General features: G+C 49.5%; 1 protein-coding gene across 2 annotated transcripts in view; it reads left to right on the top strand.

Annotated features, from left to right (window-relative positions):
• The first annotated feature begins 568 nt into the window (after positions 1-568).
• The window catches only part of TOX2 (TOX high mobility group box family member 2), a 131,168-nt gene continuing 114,414 nt past the window's right edge, over positions 569-17,322 (top strand). The window contains exon 1 of one of the 2 annotated variants that reach the window (XM_060032711.2): positions 569-667. In XM_060032711.2, coding sequence (XP_059888694.1) covers positions 569-667 — 99 coding nt within the window. Of the gene's footprint in view, positions 668-1,963; positions 1,978-17,322 lie in introns of those variants that run through there. The other variant, XM_060032712.2, reaches the window with a different exon arrangement.

Genomic DNA, 17,322 nt, shown 5'->3' with positions numbered 1-17,322 from the left:
CAATCCTCCAGGGCCACTCTCGCAGTGACTCAGATCAGTGGGACACGGAGGGAGAACATCCTAACGTCAGCCTCGGGCTCTAGGCCGCAGCCCCGGGGTAAGGCAGCACCCATCTCCGAAAGTGTGCCTTCCCTTCCGCCACATTTAGGGCTCAGCGACGCCCTAAATATCTAGGGCGGGGAGTGTCCCACTTCTGGGGAGGGGTGTCGTACAGGCTTCTCCCTCCCTTCACCCTTGGTGGCGGAAGGCGGGACGGGAAAGGGCCGTCTGGACCGGCGCGCAACCCTCCGGAACCCCCGGGGGCGGAGAGCCAGGCGGGGGACCCGGCGTCTGCCTGGCCCGCGGGAGGAACCTCCTCACCCGGGTCCGGGCCCCAGGCCCTCCGCGGCGCCCGAGGCCGGAACAATAGCGCGCGCTGGCGGGCGGGGGCGGGGCGCTCCGCCGGGCGCCGCCCCCGGCCCGCCCCCCGCGCTCCCACACTAGCTCGCACACTGGCTCGCACACTGGCTCCCACCCGCCGCCCGCCCAGGCACTACCCGCGGGAGCCGCCGCCGCCGCCGCGCCCGCCATGGACGTCCGCCTGTACCCCTCGGCGCCCGCCGTGGGCGCGCGGCCCGGGGCCGAGCCGGCCAGCCTGGCGCCCCTGGACTATTACCACTGCGGCAAGGTAGGCGGGGGCGGGGTGGGGGCCCGGGAGGGCGGGGCCTGCCCGCGCCTTCGGACCCAGAGCCGAGCCAGAGCGCCCCGGGCTGGAGCGCGGGCAGCAGTACCACAGCGGCTCGGGACGCGGGCGCTCTCGGGGACACACGCGGGGAGATGCCGGCGGTGCCGACGCGCGGGGACACGCACCCATCAGCCCCGCCGACGGGCACATGCCACTCACGCCGATCCCTTGGCGGTGACACTCACGCCCAGAGTTGTTGGGATCACAGGCAGAAGTCACCCCGACAGTCACTCACACGATGTCACAGTGACACACACTCACCCACGTCCCCCTGACAGCCTCGCATGCATTCACAAGCCGACACACAGTGACCCACTGTCACACACACAGCCATCCTGCTTACACTCCCGTCCCACACAAGTCACCCTGACAGTCATTTATTTCTACACAGCCACACGCAGTCACTCGCCCACCTGCGCTGCCACACCGCCACATGCAAGCCACCCGGTCCCACACTACGACGCCACACACCGCGTTCCATGCCCCCATCCGCCGTCACACGCAGTCACAACTGGGGACAGGCACACAAAGAAGTCGCTCCGACAGTCACTCGCTCACGCTCCCAGTGACTCAAGACAGTCGCACGCTGTCACCCATAGCCACCCCATGGACGGGGAACCTCAGGCACCCTAATCGCCCTGACAGCCACACAGTCACACGCGGTCACACCCGGGGGCCACCACATCGCCCCTCCCCCACCTCGGCCGTCCACACTCGCGCGTGGGCGTTTTAACTTTTCGGCGCCGCAGCGCACTAATTGGGCCGTTTGGTAATCGGTTGTCACCGCCCGGCGGGGCCTCGGATTGCAAGCTGGCCATAGCCCAGCGAGGCCTGTCCCCTCCCGGGAGCGAGGCCTGTCCCCTCCCGGCTGGGGCTGCGGTGAGGGATACCCCTTCTTTCCCGAGATCGCCGCCTCCACCCGCAGGCAGGTCCTAGCCCTGCTGCTTCGGGCGCGATGCGAGCTCGCGCGCCTGGAAGCCCGGACGGGCGGCGACCGACCCCGCTCCCCGCGCCGAGCCCAGCCCGGGACGCTGAGGTGCAGCGGCGCAGCGCGCGTCTCCTCCCTCGCCCGGGAGGGAACTTTCGAACTTAGTTAGAAAGCCGGACGGTCCGTGCGTCCGCGGGTCTGTGCGTTGGTCCGGGGCCGGCCGGAGCCGAGCGCGGCTTTTCGTCACTCGGAGCCCGGATTGAACGGCGCGCGTGGGTTTCCCCGCGGCCCTGGCGCAGACGCGCGGGCTCCATGGCACTGTGTGGTGAGTGCGCGTCGGGTGGCTGGGTCGGCGGCCCTCCGGGGCCTTAACCCCACCCCACGGGCTTTTCGTCAAGCTTCTTGCTGTGGGGATGCTGCGGGGAGGGGGCGTCCCCGCGCGGAACCTGGGGCCGCCCAGGCTGAGTGCGTCCTCAGGCCTTGGGGAGCGGCTTCTGGACTCTGGGGGCAGAGCCCTGCGCAGTTCGTCTGGGGCTTGGGGTGGGGTCCGGGGCCCTCAGGGCCGGGGGCGGCGTGGGCCGGGGGCAGGCGGCAAGTGAGGTCTCTCAGAGGATGGGGGATTATCTTTTGTCCGGTGACGGGCAAAGTTAGAAGCCGAAGAGGGGGATGGTGTCTTCAAGAGAAGGCCGGTTCTCGGGCTGCTTCCATCTGACGGAGGAAGAATTGATTAGAAGTAGCAAGTGGAGTCTTTAGGAAGGAGAAGACGGTTGGGTTTGGGGCAGCTCGTCTATCTTCTGCCCTTGGCTTTGTTATTTTTTAAAATATGAAGTTGGCAAGGTTCCAGCTCCTGGTTGGGGGGCCGGGGTGAGATTGGGGATTTGGGCCTCAGAGTTTGGTTGCATGGGTGCCCCTCGCCTGCAGTGCTCCTTTTGGGGGTGGTGTTTCTGTAAACCCCATCAGAGTGGGGTGGTCTCATAAGGGGGCCTTTGGGAGGTGGAACTCAGCCGAGGCCCCTGCTTTATTCTGATGCTCTGTAAAGCTCTGACTCAGCACCAAGAACCAGTGTGAAACCCTGGTGGGAGGGAACCAATCAGGGAGTCAGAAGCTGGTGATTCTGGTTTCCGCCTGTGAACTAGGACCCCTGACCCAGAGCTGAGGGTGTGTCCCGGTGGAGGAGGGTGGCAGCTGGGCCGCTAAGGTAGGTGACAGAAGGGTCTGGCATTGCATTTGGACGTGGGATCTGCTTCTCGATCCTTCAGCCTCATGGCAGGGTGAGGCAGAGAAAGTCACTTGGCTCAGGGAGCGGTGGGTCAGAAGCCTGTCGGTAGCAGATCATCAGGGGGCAGTCGCCTTCAGCGCTGGCGGTTGCGGGGGGCTGGGGCAAGTTGTGCCCAGGAGCTGATGTTGAGGGACTGGGGAGGCTCCGTCCTTACGGCTGGTCACTCTCAGAACTGGAGGGGAAACAGGCTCAAGATGCAGCCATGACCACAATTGGGGTCTATAGACTGGGCTGCAGAACCAGGACACAGCCTGCACAACTGGGGGCTCTGTCCCTGGAGCCCAGTTAAGAGGCTTGTCCCCACACGGCCTGAGAAACACAAGGGCAAGCCTTTGCCAAGTGATGCTGGACAGCCATGGGGCAGTTGACCTGGAAGGGCCCTTGGCGACCGTTCCCTTGGTGACTGTCCCCTTAGCGATCCTCTAACACAGAGATTCCAGCCTCTTTAAACCAAAGTCATGAGCAGTGGCTGTTCTTTGGGTATCTTTTGTTTGAGAAGATACACAATGACTCAAAGCTGCTATGGTTTCATTTTTGCTTTGAAATAGATGTTTATTAATCACTATAATATTAGCATGCATTTGAAAAATAGCTTACAAGATATGAAACAGGCACATTACTTATTTTACGTAGTAATGGCGCCTGGTGAGCATAAGGGTTTGTGGCCCTGTAGCTCTGTCTGTGGCCCCCTACTGGGAACCATTAATCCCCTCCTTCTTCCTTCACACAAGGGGAAACTGAGTCATGGAGTAGTATACTCATAGGTTACGTAGCAAATGAAGAGCACAGCTGAGGCCTGAACCCAAGCTCCTGGACTCCCAGCTTCACACTTGTCTGGTGTTCCCCACACACCTCTGCCATGGTTTGGGGGTTAGGAGTCCTGATGTCCTTCTAGGGTAACTATGAAGTCCCTTCATTAGGGTTTTGGCAAGGTGTTTTATCAGGCTGGGGGCATTGCCTGGGGCTTCTGCTCAACCATGGCAGACTAGTGGAAACTGGCCATTGGGATTGGGCAAACCTGGATTCAAATCTCCGCTTGTGGCTTTGTGACCTAGGGCAAATGATTTTAGCTCATTGAGATATGATTTACATACAATAAAATGCAAATTTTTTTGTGTGTGGTACGCGGGCCTCTCACTGCTGTGGCCTCTCCCATTGCGGCGGAGCACAGGCTCCGGACGCGCAGGCTCAGCGGCCATGGCTCACGGGCCCAGCCGCTCTGCGGCATGTGGGATCTTCCCGGACCGGGGCACGAACCCGTGTCCCCTGCATCGGCAGGCGGACTCTCAACCACTGCGCCACCAGGGAAGCCCTAAAATGCAAATTTTAAGTGTACTGTTCCATGAGTTTTGACAAATATAACCACACATATGGTGTGGTTATATCCCAATCCAGATATAGAACATTTCTGTCACCCCAGAAAGTTCCCTCATGCTCCTTTCCAGTCAGTACCCCCTACCCTTAGAGGAAACTACTTATCTAATTTCCATTATCAATGCTTTATTTAAGTTCAGTTTAAATGTACTAAGTTAATTTAAGTTTTAGAACTTATGAAGCATATACATTTTTGCATTTGGGTTCATTTTGCTCAACGAAGTGTCCTTAAGATTCATCCATGTTGTGTATGTCAATAGTTTTTTCTATTTTATTTAGTAATATTACATCGTACGAATATAGCACGATTTGTTTATTCGCCGATGGACATTTGGGTTTGTTTCCATGTTGGGGCTGTTATAAATAAAGCTGCTGTGAACATCCTTATACAAGGCTTTCTGTGAGTGGGGCAAATTATTTAATATCTCTGAGCCTCAGTATCCTCTTTAGGACAACATTGTCTACCTCTGAGGTTCGGGAGAGTTAAGTGAGTTGATATAGGATAGGAAAGTTCTTGACACATACCAGCTACTAATTAGATAACAATGCTGTCAACCACCTGGGACCTATTCCAGTAAAAGGCTTAGCATCTCTGTGTTCCAAGTATCCTTAATCCCTGGTCCAAACATCCTGGGTACAAGGTCAACCCAGGATGAACCCAGGGTGTTCAAGGCCATCCTGGGTAGCACTTTCTCCATGCAGTGCTCCATGGCCAACAACCTTCTCTCTGTCTCCAGGCATGCCCCATCACCCCAAGAACTGGGGTTCAAAACTGCATGGGTTTTGACATGTTCTGTCATCCATCATTCAATCAACAAACAGTTATCGAGCACCTCTTTGTGCTAGGCACTGCACTAGGCAACTGATGGTACAGCAGTGAAGCAAAGTGACACATATTGCTACCCTCTGGAGCTTACATGTCAGCATGGAAAGGCGTAAATATATGGGTGAGGTAGATATGGTATTGTGACTGATGCCATCATTACAACTATGGAGAAATATGAATCAGGGAAGAGGGTTAAGGACATTAGGTCCAGGCGCTGGTTTGCAGTTTTAAGTAGGGAGGTTGGGGAAGGCCTTGTGGTCTAGATCAGTAGGTCTCAAATTTATGTACCCATTAAGCATCCTCTGGTAAGATTTGAAACAAAAACAGATTCCTGGGCATCCGTTCCTGCCCTGAGATTCTGATTCAGCTGATGTGTGCTGGGCTCCTGAGGGTCTGCCTCTCTGATGAGCGCCCATCCATGCTGCTGCGGCTCTGGAGACCACACTTTATACAGCAGCGATTTGGTTGTTTGTATACAGGCTTTTGTGGGCCCCCACCAGGCAGGAACCATGCCCAGCACCTGGCACAGTGCCTGACCCATAATTACTCAGGAAATTGTGCTGGCGGGTGAGTGATTCAACTCTCCACCCACACAGCTCTGGGCGCAGCATCTTGCCCCTGGATGGGATCTAGAAAAGCTCGGTTAGTGAATGATTGCAGGCTCCTTATGGTGAAAATCTATGAAGTAGAAGTTGCTGGTCCCACCTCACCCAGACTTGAGATATGAGACACCCGCTCAGCAACCCTAGTAGATGAGGTCCCCGCAGCATCTTTCTGCTGGGGCACAGGTGGCTGTGGATGGGTCCTGGGGAAGGAGCCCTGGCCCTGGGGGAGCTCTGGAAGGGTGCCTCTGTCTCTGTTAGGAAGATTTTTTACTTTCTGTCTAAAGGTGCTCCCTATAGCCCTCCCCCAGTGTGTCCCAGAGGCTCCTCGAGGACCACACTTCCGTACCTTACCAATGTCAGGAGCAGCAGCCCAGGCCTGACGCAGCCCCTCCCCGCCCCACCCCCCCCCCCCCCAGTCTGCTGGGTGACCTTGAGCATGACAGTGCTTTTCTCTGGGCCTCTGTTTCCCTCTGTGCAAAGGGAGAGCACATTAGTGACCATTAGCCTCATGAGATGGGGAGCTATGGTGTGGAAATATAACGAAATAAAGTCTGGGGCATGTCCTTTATAACTGTAGAGTGTGGTGCACCGGCAAGGATGAGGATGATGCTTTTTGTTTTGTTTTGTTTTGTTTTGCGGTATGCGGGCCTCTCACTGCTGTGGCCTCTCCTGTTGCGGAGTACAGGCTCCGGATGTGCAGGCTCAGCGGCCATGGCTCACGGGCCCAGCCGCTCCACAGCACGTGGGATCTTCCCAGACCGGGGCACGAACCCGCGTCCCCTGCATCGGCAGGCGGACTCTCAACCACTGCGCCACCAGGGAAGCCCGGGATGATGCTTTTTGAAGAGATAGGCCCTCATATGCATCAGAGGGTAGTAACCACCGTGTCTGTCTCTTTTGTATTCCCAGAGCTTGCCTGGCACATAGGTGCTCAGTAAATATTTGCCGAATGAACAAATTCAGGGCTGGCCTGTTGTTCCCTGTGGCTTGAGGAACTTAGCATCTGTTTGGCTCTTATAATCCGAAGACTTTGCGGTGAGCACATCGTGTCCAGAGGAGGGCAGGGCAGGGGCCAAGAGTCTTTTGGTTGACCTGACATTCCTAGAAGAACTTCCCTGAGTGGGCCCAGGGAGCAGAGCCCAGCATGGAGAGCAGCCAGTAAACTGGGAAGAGCCTCACCCGCATCCCAAGGATCGCCCTGCAGGGTGGCTGCCAGCTCCGTGTGATTCTGTAGGGCGTCTATTTTGCTTCTCTGGATTTCCCAGCGCTGGTCTCAGGTTAGGAAGGCAGTGTAAATTCTGGGACCTGGCAGACCTCGGTTTGAACATTACCTTACCATCTTCAGTGCAGGCAAGTTATTTCACCTCCCTGTGCCTCAGTCTCTGCATCTGGAAAATGGGCACATCAACACCTCCTCCACAAGGTTGCCATCAGAGCTGGAAATCCTGCCTGTAAGGGACTCAGCCCCAGCAGGAAGTGCTTTCATTTCTATTCACAAAGAGCAGCACAACTGAAAGTTAAAATGCAAGAGGAATCTAGTTTCAGCACTGGCTGCTGGGGGAAGTGTCTTCCTAACAACAGGCCTTTCCATGCCTTGGTCTCTGGATCTGATTTTCCTGGGCCTAAGGTTTGAAGAGGTCTCTGCGCAGCATTCTGGACAGACAAGGAGCTGCTCACTTCCTTTGCATCTTTCTTTTTCCTTCTTGAATCTGTGTGGGAGGGGAGGTGGGTTTAGGAGGCAGAGAAGACTGGTTCAGACTGCAGCTGCACCGTGCATCGGCATGGGCCGCTGACCTTGTGCACATGATTCAACTGCTCCAGTTTTCTCATCTGTACAAGGGGACAGTGATGCGTTCCTCATATTGTAGCTGTGAAGCTCAGATTAAAGTAACAGACATGAAAGTTCCCTCTAATGTAGAACAGTGTTTCCCAGCCTCAGCAATATTGACATTTTGGACCTGACAGTTCCTTGTCTTGGGGTTTGTTCCATGCATTATAGGATGTGGAGCGTCATCCCTGGCCTTTACCAGCCGGATGCTAGTAGCACCCCACACTCTAGTCACGACAATCAAAAATGTTTCCAGACTTTGCTAAGTATTCCCTGGGTGGGGAGGCAAAATCACCCCTGTTTGAGAACCACTAATCTGGAAAGTGTGGTACAGATAAACTAGGAGATGATGGTGATGAGAGTGGCAGAGCTTTGGGGCTCGTGCTTCCTGTTCGGTATTTTAGTCCTGTGTCTCCTTGTCAGCAAATCCTGTATCCATGTGGTTGACAGTTATCCTGTTTGTTTATTTACACGGACCAAAAAAACCTACATAGTGATTTTTCAGCATGGTTTGGGAGCAGCAGTAAAAACATGTGGTAAGTAATTATTAACTTAATGAGTCGTGGTAAACTGTAATTTTATATCTTAGTGAAAACATGTTGTATAACACGGGATAATAAATTTTGTTCAATTACCCTGATGCTTAAACTTGCTACTGTACAGTTGCGATTTCTGGTGCCTGCTAGAATGAGCAGCAAGGTTGTGGCTTTTCAGTGCGTAATGACCTGTTTCCTGCTGGGTTTTTCAGATGTTCAGCAGGTTTTAATGAGTGCCTACTGTGTGCTAGGGGATTCAGCCCTGTCCTGAAGGTGCAGGGACTCAATAGGAAACTCGGCTTTCCTAGATGAAAGGCTGTGTGGAATATACTGGCTCGAAAGGCGCAGAGTCATAATTAAATATATAATTGTCTGGGCAAGTGATAGTGTCAGAGGTGTGGGAAGGCTGCACATGGCAGAGTCTTACAGGGAACACCAAGCAGGCCACATGGGGGGCATGCAGAGTGGTGGGAAGGCGTTCCAGGCAGAGGGGCACCCGTTGCAAGGTGGCTTGGAGGGGATTTGGGGATACTGTCAGCCTAAGTCAGGGAGTGCTGCCTGCAGAGGGATGACAGCAGGAATCGTTATATGGAGGGAGGAGGGAGGGTCGCATCCCAGCTGGTTGGATTTTAAGTAGAAAGGTGCCTTGGAGCCAGAATTATGGTTCAGAGTATGGAATGTTTCATGATGCTGGATCCAGACCATTGTCAGTCACTGTCTCTTGGTCTTCTGCTGTGGGAAAGTTTTTTGGTCTTTTGTTTGTCTGTTTTTTGGTGGAGAGTTTAATATTATTATAAATGCCTACAAAATATCCTTCACTTGTATGAAACTGGGGTTTATCATAAGTAGGCATCCTATTTTTTTACTGCAGTATAGTTGATTTACAATATTGTTTTTGTTTCAGGTGTACAACAAAGTGATCTAGTTTTATATGTATATATATATTTTTTTTTTTTCAGATTCTTTTCCATTATAGGTTATTACAAGATACTGAATATAGTTCCCTGTGCCATACAGTAAATCCTTGTTGTTTATCTGTTTTATATGTAGTAGCGTGTATCTCTTAATCCCATACTCCTCATTTATCCCTCCTCCCCCTTCCTCTTTGGTAACCATAAGTTTGTTTTCTATGTCTGTGAGTCTGTTTCTGTTTTGTAAATAAGTTGATTTGTATTATTTTTTAGATTCCAGATATGAATATATATATATATATACATATAATATTACATATATTACATATATTTCATATACATATAATATATACATATAATACTTATCTTTCTCTGTCTGACTTACTTCACTTAGTATGATATTCTCTAGGTCCGTCCACGTTGCTGCAAATGGAAATATTTCATTCTTTTTTATGGCTGAGTAATATTCCATTATATATGTATACACACACACACACACACACACACACACACACACACACACCACATTTTCTTTATCCATTCACCTGTTGTCGGACATTTAGCCTGCTTCCATTGTCTTGGCTTCTGTAAATGATGCTGCTGTGAACATTGGGGTGCATGTATCTTTTTGCATTAGAATTTTCGTCTTTTCCAGATATTTACCCAGGAGTGGGATTGCTGGATCATATGGTAACACTATTTTAGTTTTTAAAGTAACCTTCATACTGTTTTCCATAGTGGCTTCACCAGCTTACATTCTGCTCTGGGAAAGTTTAATGACTTGTGTTTGGTTTCCCCCAGTAGCCAGGGATGCTCTGCTCCTCAGACTTCAGTGCAACAGAATCACCCGGAGGGCAGTTAAAACACAGAATGCTGGTGCCACCCCCAGAAGTTCTGATTCAGTAGGTCTGGGGAGGCGTTGAGAATGTGCAGTGCCAACAAGCCGCTGATGCCACTGCTGCTGGCCTGGGAAGCACACGTAGAGAGCTCAGCTCTCGTCTAGAATATGGGAGGATTTTCCCTCCTTGGCCTGGAACAGCAAGGAGGTACTGCTGGCCTGGGGCATGTAGCCCTAACTTGGACGTGGTCAGGTGTCCCAGAGACTCCTGCCTTTTTCAGGACCCCCGTGGGTCATGGGGAGCGTCTCCTTCACCTTGGAGAGAATCTTACATTGGACTCCCTGGAAATAGACTCTGATGTGGAGAGTTGCCTGTGGAAGGAAGGTGTATCTGGGGGGAAGTTCTGAGGAGGTGCACCTTGAAGGGAGTAATGGAAGCATGGTTGGGCAGAGGGAGATGCTGGCCTGGGATACAGTTAATGATGAAAGCATCCCACAGGGACCTTTGGAACTGGACTCCAGTCTGTCTCAAACTGAGGCAAGGGGGCCGCCCATTCCTTTGATTCTTGCATCCTCTGGTCACTGGCTTCAGGTGGCCCCCACAGGGTATAGCTGTGAGCCCAGAAGTTAGGGAATGAATGGGTGGAAAGGGAAGCACCACAGTGTCCATTTCACGGAGCTGCATTTGGGGGAGAAAACTCACCTTCTTCTTGTTTCCCAAGAAATCAAGGGTCAGCATATTGATGATTAAATTTTAGAGACTTTTGAGTCACTTACTAGATTCTTCGTTGCTTCATGCTGTGAGGGAGAGCTGGGAGATAACTGCTTCTTAGGTCCGAGTGAAGAAAAATGATAACTAATGGAATTTTCTGGGGCCCAAGGAGATTCTCTTACACATTCCTAGGTAGGATTCCAGAGTTCTTGCTCTGAGATGTCGCACATTTTCCCGTGTGGTAGGGAGGACTCCACATTGATTTCTGAGGAGTTTCTGGGCCATGCCTGAGTCAGTCACATCTGGGCAGGGGACCGTGGCTTTCTCTTTGGACTGGAGTCCTGTCACATTCTTCAAGAGCCTCTTTGCCGTGCCTCCACCTCAGGGTAGGTCAGCATCCATGGTGGTCCCTTTATCAATCTTTCAGCTTTTCTGAGCAACCAGGAAGCTCAGAGGCAAATGCCTGTGTCACTTGTAGGCATGATATAGGATATCATGGGACATCTTTTTTTCTTTTAATTTTTATTTATTTATTTATGGCTGAGTTGGGTCTTCGTTGCTGCACGCGGGCTTTCTCTAATTGAGGTGAGCGGGGGCTACTCTTCGTGTGGTGCGCGGACTTCTCATTGCGGTGGCTTCTGTTGTGGAGCGCGGGCTCTAGGCGCGCGGGCTTCAATACTTGTGGCACGCGGCTCTAGAGTGCAGGCTCAGCAGTTGTGGCTCGTGGGCTCTAGAGTGCAGGCTCAGTAGTTGTGGCGCACGGGCTTAGTTGCTGTGCAGCATGTGTGATCTTCCCAGACCAGGGCTTGAACCCGTGTCCCCTGCATAGCAGGCGGATTCTTTTTTTTTTTTTTTTTTTGGTAACATCTTTATTGGAGTATAATTGCTTTACAATGGGGTGTTAGTTTCTGCTTTATAACAAAGTGAATCAGCTGTACATATACCTATATCCCCATATCTCCTCCCTCTTGCGTCTCCCTCCCACCCTCCCTATCTCACCCCTCTAGGTGGTCACAAAGCATCGAGCTGATCTCCCTGTGCTATGTGGCTACTTCCCATTAGCTATCTATTTTACATTTGGTAGTATCTATAAGTCCATGCCACTCTCACTTTGTCCCGTCCCAGTTTACCCTTCCCCCTCCCCGTGTCCTCAGGTCCATTCTCTACATGTGCGTCTTTATTCCTGTCCTGCCCCTAGGTTCTTCATAACCTTTTTTTTTTTTTTTTTTAGATTCCATATATGTGTGTTAGCATACAGTATTTGTTTTTCTCTTTCTGACTTACTTCACTCTGTATGACAGATTCTAGGTCCATCCACCTCACTACAAATAACTCAATTTCGTTTCTTTTTATGGCTGAGTAATATTCCATTGTATATATGTGCCACATCTTCTTTATCTATTCATCTGTTGATGGACACTTAGGTTGCTTCCATGTCCTGGCTATTGTAAATAGTGATGCAATGAACATTGTGGTACATGACTCTTTTTGAATTATGGTTTTCTCAGGGTATATGCCCAGTAGTGTGGGATTACTGGGTCATATGGTAGTTCTATTTTTAGTTTTCAAAGGAACCTCCATGCTGTTCTCCATAGTGGCTGTATCAATTTACATTCCTACCAACAGTGCAGGAGGGTGCCCTTTTCTCCACACCCTCGCCAGCATTTATTGTTTGTAGATTTTTTGATGATGGCAATTCTGACTGGTGTGAGGTGATACCTCATTGTAGTTTTGACTTGCATTTCTCTAATGATTAGTGACGTTGAGCATTCTTTCATGTGTTTGTTGGCAATCTGTATATCTTCTTTGGAGAAATGTCTATTTAGTTCTTCTGCCCATTTTTGGATTGGGTTGTTTGGTTTTTTGATATTGAGCTGCATGAGCTGCTTGTAAAGTTTGGAGATTAATCCTTTGTCAGTTGCTTCATTTGCAAATATTTTCTCCCATTCTGAGGGTTGTCTTTTCATTTTGTTTATGGTTTCCTTTGCTGTGCAAAAGCTTTGAAGTTTCATTAGGTCCCATTTGTTTATTTTTGTTTTTATTTCCATTTCTCTAGGAGGTGGGTCAAAAAGGATCTTGTGTGATTTATGTCATAGAGTGTTCTTCCTTTGTTTTCCTAAGAGTCTTATAGTGTCTGGTCTTACATTTAGGTCTCTAATCCATTTTGAGTTTATTTTTGTGTATGGTGTTAGGGAGTGTTCTAATTTCATTCTTTTCCATGTAGCTGTCCAGTTTTCCCAGCACCACTTATTGGCAGGTGGATTCTTAACCACTGCGCCACCAGGGAAGCCTTCATGGGACATCTTTTGCTCATTAACTCACTCCCAATTTCATTTCATTCTTCTATCATTTCCCCCTTTGTCTTGAGTCCTGCCATTCTTCTTCTTTTTTTTTTTTAATGTTTTTATTCTCTATAAAATAAACAGAAATATATTAGAATAAAAAAAGTAGAGCCCCCTCTCATTCTCTTTCATTTTCCCCACTGCCCTCTCAGCCCTGCTCCCCAGGGCTAACCACTGAGGGGAGTGTGGTGGGTATACTTCCAGGCCTAACCATTCTTCAGTCAGTACTTCTAATGAGTTTATTGTTTCTATTTCTGTAATCACTTTTTCATTTCTCAGGATTCTGTATTGTTTCTTGATTGGGCTTATGTTCTAGTAGCCCATTCTTTTTTTTATGGATGTGGGAATGTCTTGAATCTTTTTGAAGATAATGTTTCAGTTTTTTTTAAAAGTTATCTTCTGTTTGCTGCATTGACTCTGTTTTCTTGCTGGTTAGGTCTTTGGTTCACTTCCTGGTCTCTCTTTTATGCTGATGTTTTCTACAAACGCCTGGTGATTCTTGGTTGATGTTTTTTTGTGAACAAGGGTCCAGATTGATCTGTTCTGTCGTTGTAAGTTCCCTCAATGTCTGTGAAAGCCACGAACATGTGGGTAGGCAATGTGAATGTCGATTTTCGGTGCCCTGGGTGGGGCCTGTGTGTAGACTTAAAGCTGGAGACTTCTACTAGAGCATGGGACCAGCTCACTTGAGGTTGGGGACATCTGTTTCTCTTATCAGCCAGCAGTTACCCGTGGGCACTGGTGCACTTTGTTTTTCCTGCATCATGTCCATCCATGGTGGGGGAATCCCTGAGACAGATTTCTCATTTAATTAAAGAGTTCTTCTTCCTGGCTTTAGCCTCAGGGCAAAACCAACAGTCAGCTTCTCTGAGGACTGTAGACTAACACAAAGGTCAAGTCACCTCCCCCTGCCCAGGGCTTTCAGCCCCTGCTGCCCCTGCTTTGGGATTTTCTGGGGTTCAGTTAGGAAAATAGCTTTTCTGGAGGTCGTGTGTTGGTGTGCTGGTGCCTTAGAACTGATAGATTTCACTGTCAGTCTGTCTCTTCGACTTCTTCCTTTCCAGCACCCTCTCAATGATTCTGGTGCCCAGCCCTTTCTTGTTTTCTTATGGGCTCTTTTGGAGTTATTCAGTTTTCATCTCCCTATCTGAATTATGAATATATGTGTGTGTGTACGTATGAATTATGAAGATGTGGGTGTATCTACCTCCCCTTTTTTGTCATTCTGGTGGGGTTTAGAAGAGGGGAGAGGAAAAAGTATGTGTTCTACCCATCATCTTGAACAAAAAGCCCCCCTCACAGATTTTTATTTGTAAAATTTGTGCTGTTTTATGGAGAAAAGTAGGGTAGAAATAAACACAAATTATTCTCTGAGCATTTACTGCATGTCAGGCTCACGCACTCATATCATCTCGCTGAATCTTCGTAAGAACTATGCTAGGCACATGTGTCCCCATCGTGTCGCTGAGAAGACTGAGATGCAAATAGGTCAGGTTACAAAGGGCAGCAGAGGAGCTGGTTGGCAGAGCTGGAGTTTGGCCTATGCCCTCCCTGCTCCTGCAGCCTCTGTAGTGCCCGCTGGAGCTCTTACCCTCTGCAGGGATGCAAGAATGGACCAGCCCACCCCTTGTTTTTACTGTTGATGCATTGCCTATTCTGGGGGCTAGGCGGTTCCCAGCTGGGCCTTCTGCCTTGGTTTTCAACTTCGAACATCATTTGGTAATAGAATGCCTTCACATTAGAGCTAATTCAAATGTGCTTATGTCGGAGTTGGGCCTAATTTGTAGGAATGATATAGAAACCTGTTGGAAATGAATCCAACTCAGTAGTATAACCCAGGGTCAATCTCATGCATAAATTTTATTGTTCCGCACTGCTATGTTTTGACTCGAACTGAACTTGATAATGTGGAAGGTGGACCCGGGGCCTTTCTTTTTGCTCATTTATTCTGCGAAGATTTAACGAGTGCCTGTTGGGTGCTACCTACATTATTTAAGGAGGTCTCTTTACCCCACCCCACCCCTATGCATTCTCTGTTCTATATGTCCACCAGAGCTGTAAGTTAATTTTATACAAACCCAGATAGTGGATTCAAATATAACTTTTGAGTTCTATGGAAGTGCCTGGGTTCATATCCTGTCACTTACAAGCTGTGTGACTTTGGACCTGTCACTTAACCTCTCTGAGCCTCAGTTATCTCACATAATTGCATTTGCATCTCAGGTTTGTGGTGAGGCCTCTGGGAGATCAGGTAGGTCGTTCCCTCCCTCATTCCTGTGCCAGGTGCTGTTCAGGTCAGCTGGGCCCTCGAAGGACAGTGAGCATAGATGTCATCCCAGGTTTTTATGTCTTTTTATACATTGGAGGTCTAAGGAGCTTTTGAGTTCAGAATTAAGTGTAGTGGTGTTTCTGGTTGGGGTGGTCTCGTTTCTCCTCTGTATCAGTTCTCTTCTTTCTCATTGAAGCTCTCACAGGAACCCTTTAAAGTTCAATTAAACATTCAGACTCACAAGACTCACACAGGTTACCCTTGGTACCCGTCTCCTTGAAGGACTTGGGACAGGAACCACCTCTTGCCAGCAGGGCACATGATCTGTCCCTCTTCTGTGGGAGTACTTCTAGCAGTGGGCTCTGCGGGAGCCCACAGAGGTGGCCAGCAGCTCTTCTCTTTGTCAGCCCCCGCCCTGCCAGGTTTTGGTAAAGATGCAAGGGAGCGAGACCCACAATGGGTGGGTTTGGAAGCCACCCTGACTTAGAAGCTTTAGTTCCCAAAGGAACATCTCTTGTAACAATTCCATAGTATCCACATCAAGGGTCCCTGCAAGGGGCATGTCAGTTACAAGAGTCACTACACTCAGGGCATCTTTAACTATGGCTTCTTTATCAAATCTTTGTAATGTATTTATAACTTATTTATAGTTCCTTCCAGTCCAGACGCAACTTACCAATCAAGGGTCATTTTACCACAAGCAGAGTTACCTAGTAATATAGTTAGCATCCTGCCTACATCAGGTTTCCAAGGGAGTTATGCCAGACAGTTAAAAAAGCTGCAATGCTTTTGCAAAAGGGAAAAGGGTTTGGTTAACCCTTTGTCCATATTTGCCATCCTATTTTCCCCTGAGGTATGGCGCTTTTCAGCAGTTGTTTTGGAGGGATGAATGGAGCCCTTGGTATGTTTTGAAATGTATCCCATGCTTGTGTACGTTTTCTGATTGATTATATAAGACACACTCACACTCTGGCCAAGAGATATGCTTTGGAGTCATATTGGCCTGGGATCAAATTCTGGCTTTGAAACTTATTAAGAGTTAATTCATTTACTCATTCATTCATTCAGCCGTGCAAAGAACATTCACCGCCTGCTGTATGCAGGGCTTGGAGGCTTATGCCAGGCATGGAAAGGAGATGAAGACCTGGTCCTTGTCCTTGAGAAGCCACAGTCTAATATATTAGAGAGACAGGCAGAAAGAAACAATTCCAAATGGGTGTGAGACCACCAGGCCAGGCAGCGGGGGAGTTAGGGAAGTCTTCTCTGACGAGGGGACACCTGGCCTGTGCTTGAAGGTGAAATTGGCCATATGAAGAAGATAGGGAAAAGCATTCCAGGTAGAAGGAACAGCACATGCAAAGCCATCGAAGGGGCCAAGAGTGTCAAGAGATGTGGCTAGAGAGGGGAACAAGGCCATTTGGAAAGCTACTTATTATCTCTGGGCCTCAGTTTCCTCATCTGCAAAATGGGATTAACTGTGCTTGCCTGTTGATGAAATTAAATGAGATAATAATGTGTGTTTAAGCATCTGGGATACTTAATTTTAATTCCCTTTCCAAAACTCTCTATGGGTGCCTAAGAGCCAAACTTTGATTTTAAATGAGACAAAGAGAAAAAATAACCAAACCTGCAGGGCCTGGCCTCCCACCTGTGCAGTGCAAGCATTTCCTCCACTGGCTCTTGTGTTAGTCCTTTTACTTGTCTTGTGGATCGATCGCTAAATGTTTGCGTGCTGTCTTGGATTATGTCTTATAGTATCAGTGAAGCACATAATTGTGTTTTCCTAAAGACTCCACGTTAACAATAAGCCACCACCCTGTTGTGGCGTCTTTGGGACAATATTCCCTCTGCTGACAGCCTTGAGTCTGTCCGATGCTCTGTCAACATGTCCTGTCACTTGCTGCTTTGTCTTGCTTTCCTGAAACATGGCCACTGCCCACATACAAGCTGGGGGCACTTAGCTTTTGGGGACATTCACTATCCAGTGACCACAAGTCACACATCACAATGAGCTGAGGAACCATGCCGACCGTGATGGAGCGCCGTCTGATGTGTAAATTAGATCCTGTCATTTCTCTGGGCAGAATCCCTCATGGGTCTCTGTTGTGGCTTGGTGAACTCTGCCCAACTGAAATCAGACCTCTGCTTAA

The sequence above is a fragment of the Delphinus delphis genome, chromosome 15 (assembly GCF_949987515.2).
Source record: "Delphinus delphis chromosome 15, mDelDel1.2, whole genome shotgun sequence".
In the NCBI taxonomy this organism is placed as follows: domain Eukaryota; kingdom Metazoa; phylum Chordata; class Mammalia; order Artiodactyla; family Delphinidae; genus Delphinus; species Delphinus delphis.
The sequence above is the reverse complement of the archived record's forward strand: the minus strand, read 5'-3'. Positions and strand labels throughout refer to the sequence as shown.